Genomic DNA, 7500 nt, shown 5'->3' with positions numbered 1-7500 from the left:
ACTCTCCTCTGGTACTCATGCCCTGTTTCTCTTAATTACACACACACACACACACACACAGTGGGACATGCTTCTATCATACAGCGCTGCTGGAACTGATCAGTGTGAACACTCCATTCACAGAGGATCACAGAGGACTTTCTGTTTGCTGACCTCCAGGGGCGATAGCACTGCTGCCACTCAAAGAGACCCAAGCAGACAGTGGGGGGCAGGAGAAGGCAAGAGGCCAGATCACCCTGTCAGTCTGTTCCTCTATAGTATGAGCTTGAATAAACGTAGTCCAGTATTAGCCCAACATTAGTCCACTATTAGCTAAACATTAGTCCAGTATTAGCCCAACATTAGTCCACTATTAGCTAAACATTAGTCCAGTATTAGCCCAACATTAGTCCACTATTAGCTAAACATTAGTCCAGTATTAGCCCAACATTGGTCCACTATTAGCTAAACATTAGTCCAGTATTAGCCCAACATTACTCCACTATTAGCTAAACATTAGTCCAGTATTAGCCCAACATTGGTCCACTATTAGCTAAACATTAGTCCAGTATGGGCCCAACATTGGTCCACTATTATCTAAACATTAGTCCAGTATTAGCCCAACATTAGTCCACTATTAGCTAAACATTAGTCCAGTATGGGCCCAACATTGGTCCACTATTAGCTAAACATTAGTCCAGTATGGGCCCAACATTGGTCCACTATTAGCTAAACATTAGTCCAGTATGGGCCCAACATTGGTCCACTATTAGCTAAACATTAGTCCAGTATGGGCCCAACATTGGTCCACTATTAGCTAAACATTAGTCCAGTATGGGCCCAACATTGGTCCACTATTATCTAAACATTAGTCCAGTATTAGCCCAACATTAGTCCACTATTAGCTAAACATTAGTCCAGTATTAGCCCAACATTGGTCCACTATTAGCTAAACATTAGTCCAGTATTAGCCCAACATTACTCCACTATTAGCTAAACATTAGTCCAGTATTAGCCCAACATTGGTCCACTATTAGCTAAACATTAGTCCAGTATTAACCCAACATTGGTCCACTATTAGCTAAACATTAGTCCAGTATTAACCCAACATTGGTCCACTATTAGCTAAACATTAGTCCAGTATGGGCCCAACATTGGTCCACTATTAGCTAAACATTAGTCCAGTATGGGCCCAACATTGGTCCACTATTAGCTAAACATTAGTCCAGTATGGGCCCAACATTGGTCCAGTATTAGCTAAACATTAGTCCAGTATTAGCCCAACATTGGTCCACTATTAGCTAAACATTAGTCCAGTATTAGCCCAACATTGGTCCAGTATTAGCTCCAAATCAGGACAACTTCAGTCAATCAGCCTCACATTAGTCCACAGTTATCTAAACATTAGCATTTGTTAACTGAATGTTAGCTCAGTGTCACCTTGGCATTACCGCATTGTTTGTCCAACACTAGCGGCACAGACGTTCACGACACAGCTGGTGTGAGTGCCATGTCGAGCCCTGCAGTGACTGAGCCACACAGATGTTTAAAGTGAATTATGCCAAGCAAACAGATCCATTTACCTTCATTATGTGCTGTGGTATCTTAAACCAGAGTTTACACCACCATCTCCTCAGACCTGTTCTTAGCACAAACACAAGCGCATCACGGTATTTTCCTCACGACAAGCAGGCATAATAGTATAAAGACATGCTCAGTGTCTCACATGAACATCACCACACTGAAAATAATCTCCCGAACACTCACTAAACACAGTAACTTCATTTATTTTACATAAGGAGAAACAGTTTTATTGTGACTATTATTATATATTATCATATTATAGAACATTCTATAATTTAAATAGTGATATCACAATAATGTAAATATTAATTTTATTCTCATCATAGTGACCAACTATAATAATTGTTGGCATTATTAATAGCTATACATATAACCTTGGATAACATAATTATATAGAGAACCAGGGAAATCTGTTTTTAGTGTCTTTTATTTTGGCATGCTGACTCTTACTTGTATGAGTGTTTCCTCATCTGGGAATTTTTGTTTGTGCTGTCATTTGTGCACATTTGCTGCCATGTCAACATTGTCACTGCACTGCACACTCAACACTGAAAGGGAATGAGAGGAGATAATCCACTGAATACTAATCACATCTGATGATCATGTGATCAATTTAACCACACCTCCTTTTATAACTGTGCCACTCTGTGATGGATTAGTGCATCTGCACTGGTCACGAGAAGAAGGAGCAACATTTCTGCCACGCCCACATGTGTCTGTGCTGTGGGATTATGCCTCATTTCTGTCACGCCCACATGTGTCTGTATTGAGGGATTATGCTTCATTTCTGCCACACCCACATGTGTCTGTGCTGTGGGAGTATGCCTCATTTCTGCCACGCCCACATGTGTCTGTACTGAGGGATTATGCCTCATTTATGCCACGCCCACATGTGTCTGTGCTGTGGGAGTATGCCTCATTTCTGCCACGCCCACATGTGTCTGTACTGAGGGATTATGCCTCATTTCTGCCACGCCCACATGTGTCTGTGCTGTGGGATTATGCCTCATTTCTCTACTTGCACAGGAGAAGGCAAGAATCCATAAAATCAGAGCCCATTGTGTCTTTGAAGTTCATACTTCTCTCTATTTTTCTGTCTCTTTCTTGCTCTCTTTTGCCATCTCTTTCTCTCATCCTCTTTTCATCCATCTTTCTCTCCGTCTTTTTCTCTCTCTCTGTCACCCTCACCATCTCTCTTTCCATTTGTCCATCTCTCTCCCTCTCTCTTCCTGACTGTTCCATACCTGTGGGCTACACTCTCTCTCTCACTCTCTCTCTCTCTCCACTGTGGGCTACACTCTCTCCCTCTCTCTCTCGCTCTCTCTCCACTGTGGGCTACACTCTCTCCAAGTGCTGTGATGATTCACATGTGTCTGCAGAGATGGAACTTTATTTTGGTGCCTGCTGTCGTTTCTGGAAGGAATGGAGAAGGTATCACGCTGATGGGATGTGTGTCCTCCGAATCTCAGCACCTGTGTCCTCACGTTACTCTCTTCCTGTCACCTGCTCTCCATCGAGAGAGAGAGCGAGAGAGAGAGAGAGAGAGAGCGCCCCTGGAGTCTAAGAGCAGTTTTTAAAGCCATTAAGGGCGAGAGTGTGCTGTGTGTCTCCCTCTGCCCTGTACATCGCTTGCATGTCAACAGTTACAGTGTTTACACTGGTTGGTTGAGAAGCGGTTACAGTGCTTACAGTTGTCTAATTGGCTCTATGTGTGTGTGTGTGTGTGTGTGTGTGTGTCTAGAAAACGTTCACCGCCAGTCCTTTCTCCGAGCCCATCACGATCCGCCTGCATAGCGGCATGTCTCGGCACACAGAAGACCCGGAGATGCTGTGGGTCATGGGTCCCGTGTTGGCCGTCATCCTGATCATCGTCATCGTCATCGCCATCCTCCTGTTCAAGAGGTGAGACGGGACCCACGCGTCCCAAAGGCCGTCCCACTCCCCCTGAGTTTTCGTTCTCTCTGGAGATTCAGTGTTTGATAAGCGTAGTGCTTTCATATGAGCCCTGTAAGCGAGGCGTGCAGTGCTGTGCTGTAGACCAGATAAACCTACGCTCCACTCTGTTTCCCTCCGCTAGTACGTAAATGGTCCGGCTATTTCCGTCCCAGGGCACAAGAATCCTTGTACCTCTGAGAAAATTCTGACTCACCGAAGCCCTGCAAGAAGCCTTGTATCATTCCCAGAAAGAGTTTTGTTAAAGTACGACAGAAGGTCCAGTGCAACATTCCCGCTGGTACTTTCTTGTTCTCTGTTCCAGTTCTTCATCCAAGTTCTTATTCTGGAACATCATAGAACCGGATACTGCAGTCACTCTAATGTTAATGCACGAATGTTTATCGTCACAGTAGCAGCGCAAGTGAACACGAAATCCTCCGTGTTTCCTGCTGCAAAATGGAATTTCATTTTTCACTCTTGACTTTTTCTTTTGAACTATCATGTTTGTCTTGCTGAAACTTATTATGTTTCGAATTATGCAGATCCTTGGCCATAACAACAATAACAACAACAAAAACATGTTGAAGGGTAGCTCAAAACAAGGGCTCGAAACTGCAGGTCTGAAACCAGTAAAAGAAAGCGTGCCATCGCAGACGTCTCAGAAAAGCGACCAGGGAAACAGAGCGGTACTCTGGAGAGAAAAGAGTTTAAAAAACGCTGCCTGTGGTAGAAGGGAGCATTTGAAACTCCGAGAACCTGAGAATTTCTTTCTCTGTCTGTTTTCTTTCCTTGTTTGTGCATCTTTGTGCTTTTTTCCTGGATGGACACAGTAAGCAGGAGAGGTAGGTGCCATCCTGCGCTCACTCACTCTGCCATGACTCAGCACGGTGGTTTATGTTGCTAATGGAGAAGTTAGACATACAAACCAGCTTCACACTGCAGTGAGAGTGCAGTGTGTGTGTGTGTGTGTGTGAGTGTGTGTGTGTTGTGTTTGAGTGTGTGTGTGCGTGTGTGTGTTTGTGTGTTTGTGTGTCTGTGTGTTGTGTTTGAGTGTGTGTGTGTGTGTGTGCGCACGGGTGTGTGTGTGTGTGTGTTTGAGTGTCTATCTGAGTGTGTGTGTATCTGTGCATTAGTGTGTGTGAGTGTGTGTTTGTTTGTGTGTGTGTGTGTGTGTGTGTGTGTGTGTGTGTGTGTGTGCGTGCTTCTCTCCTCTAAAGTCTCCGTATCTCTGTGCTGTAGGAAGCGTTCCTGCCCCTCTGTGAAGGATGAACTCTCAGCAGGAGTGAAGGATCATTTACTGACTCACAGCTCAGATCCAGTAGAGATGAGGAGACTGAACTACCAGACACAAGGTACTGTACACTCACTCACTCACTCACACACACACACACACACACACACCATAACACATGATTTAACTACACACCTTTATCGTGTGCATGGTGAGCTTGATTGTTGGTGGTGGAATTACACAGGATGAGTCCCACTGGGGTGAGTCCCACTGGGGTGAGTCCCACTGGGGTGAGTCCCACTGGGGTGAGTCCCACTGGGGATCTTTATCTCTTTTCCTCTCTGTGGGTGTGTGACTTCTTGTCCGTTTTCCTTCATGTCCTCTGGCTGCCTCTGAAATTCAGTGAAATGCAGTTAATTGTCCTGCTGTAACACACCTGGCTTGGCTTACAAACACCTTGATAAATACCATGATGAGCTGGCTTTTATCAGACAGAATTAGACACAGCAAAAGCCAGTGATTAACAGACAGCAGAAATGGTCGCCTAGCATCCAGCCCCTTCTCTCCTCCCTCTCTCTCTCTCCTCTCTCTCTCTCTCTCTCTCCCTCTCTCTCTCTCTCTCTCTCTCTCTCTCTCATTCTCCTCTCTCCTCTCTCTTACTCTCTCTCTCTCTCCCTCTCTCTCTCTCTCTCTCTCTCTCTCTCTCTCCTCTCTCTCTCTCTCTCTCTCTCTCTCTCCCTCTCTCTCTCCTCTCTCTCTCTCTCTCTCCTCTCTCTCTCTCTCTCTCTCTCTCCCTCTCTCTCTCTCTCTCTCCCCTCTCTCTCTCTCTCTCTCTCTCTCTCTCTCTCTCTCTCTCTCTCTCTCTCTTCTCTCTCTCTCTCCTCTCTCTCTCTCTCTCTCTCTCTCTCTCTCTCTCCCCTCTCTCTCTCTCTCCTCTCTCTCTCTCTCCTCTCTCTCTCTCTCTCTCTCTCTCTCCTCTCTCTCCCTCTCTCTCTTCTCTCTCTCTCCTCTCTCTCTCTCTCTCTCTCTCCTCTCTCTCTCTCAGACAGTCATTACACACTCTTCCCATTTCTTTCTCTGCAGGTTCCAGCACACCGAGTTGTCGAACACTCCAAGTTAGTCTCATCCGTCCACCGCGTGCCTTCCTGCCTCTGTTTTATCTCTCGCGCCCCACTCTTCTGTTCCTCCAGCTACTTCTCTTTGGCTCTCTGATCACTCAGGCTGTGTGTGCTGCCCTCTGCTGGCTGCTCTTTTATCGGCTCTCACACCCTCTCCACAGGCCGCTGTTCTCCGAGCATTCCGCACTACTCGGCTGCGTGGAAAGCTAGAGGGGGGTGGCTTAGATTTTCATTTTTATACTTTAATTATTGAATAAGAGGTTTAGTTTTCTGATGTATAGACTTTGTGTAGGTCTGTGATTCAGTCCCCTCTCTCTTTCACACTGCTCCATGGTCATAGCCCATAGTGGTGTTCACAAGTTCTCTCTCTCTCCTTCTCTCTGTGTTCCTCTATTTATTTCATTATCTGTCACTCTCCATTTCTCCGTCTCTCTCTGCTTACTCACAAAGACGTCACACTTCAGGATGTCTTCATCTTTCAGATGAAGTGTGCTTGCATACCGATTTCAAAGTGTGTGTGATTGTGTGTTTATGAGTGTGTGTGTTTGAGTGTATTTGTGTGTTTCTGTTGCACACAGCTTTGCTATCTGCCATGCACCATTACAGGAGCTCATATCTGACTGCTCGCACAGATCTCCCATAATGCACTGGTCTATTGTGTTCTGCAGGCATGCGGGAGCACCCACCCGTGTCTGTGTGTGACCTCGCTGACCACATCGAGGGGCTCAGAGCCAATGACAGCCTGCGCTTCTCTCAAGAGTACGAGGTACCGTTTCTAAAGAGAAACACAGAAATTAAAACTCTGCATGTGAACCACAAATCAAACTGAACATCAAGCCACATCATAACCTCGCAGGGAATTGCTTCAGTCTTTATTGTTCGTAGTGTGTGTTTGGCGTCTTTCCCCAACTCTGGCTGTGTGTGAGGATGCTGCCGTGTGCCTTCACATGAAGGCACAGGGGACTGGATGAGATCCAGTTTCCCACAAGCGCATCATTCCCTGCAGCCCTTGTGCTCAGAAAAATCGTTTTCTATTGCACTTACCTACTGCAGACACAACATATAAATAACTGCTTGTTGATGTCCTACAAAAAGCCAATAATTTACATTCAGAGTGGTGATTTTCAATGAGAAAAACCCCGTATCACAAAGAGGGGATGGCCGTCCATTTAATCTCACACCACAGCCTGTCCACATGCCAGGAGAAAACAGCAAAACTACATCAAAGACAGACTCTGAATTACATCACAGAGCAGGCTGTCAGTTACATCACAGACAGGCTCTTGAATACCATCACAGACTAGCTCTGAATTACATCACAGACTAGCTCTGAATTACATCACAGACAGGCTCTGAATTACATCACAGACGCTCTGAATTACATCACAGACAGGCTCTGAATTACATCACAGACTAGCTCTGAATTACATCACAGACAGGCTCTGAATTACATCACAGACAGGCTCTGAATTACATCACAGACAGGCTCTGAATTACATCACAGACAGGCTGTCAATTACATCACAGACTGGCTGTCAATTACATCACAGACAGGCTCTGAATTACATCACAGACTGGCTCTGAATTACATCACAGACTGGCTGTCAATTACATCACAGACTGGCTGTCAATTACATCACAGACTCGCTCTGA

The 7500-nt window shown here is 45.5% G+C and overlaps 1 protein-coding gene across 10 annotated transcripts in view; it reads left to right on the top strand.

The window, feature by feature from the left end:
* The window catches only part of ptprfa (protein tyrosine phosphatase receptor type Fa), a 156034-nt gene that overhangs the window by 131112 nt on the left and 17422 nt on the right, over positions 1-7500 (top strand). For 6 of the 10 annotated variants that reach the window (XM_081718426.1, XM_081718421.1, XM_081718423.1 and 3 more), the window contains 4 exons: positions 3305-3465; positions 4329-4340; positions 4738-4850; positions 6516-6613. In XM_081718426.1, the coding sequence (XP_081574552.1) occupies positions 3305-3465; positions 4329-4340; positions 4738-4850; positions 6516-6613 (384 nt within the window). The remainder of the gene's footprint in view (positions 1-3304; positions 3466-4328; positions 4341-4737; positions 4851-6515; positions 6614-7500) is intronic. The other 4 variants (XM_081718427.1, XM_081718424.1, XM_081718430.1 and 1 more) reach the window with 1 other exon arrangement.

Source organism: Electrophorus electricus, chromosome 7, assembly GCF_041902795.1.
Source record: "Electrophorus electricus isolate QZ-2024a chromosome 7, ASM4190279v1, whole genome shotgun sequence".
Classification (NCBI taxonomy): Eukaryota; Metazoa; Chordata; class Actinopteri; order Gymnotiformes; family Gymnotidae; genus Electrophorus; species Electrophorus electricus.
This window is presented reverse-complemented; position numbering and strand designations above follow the sequence as displayed.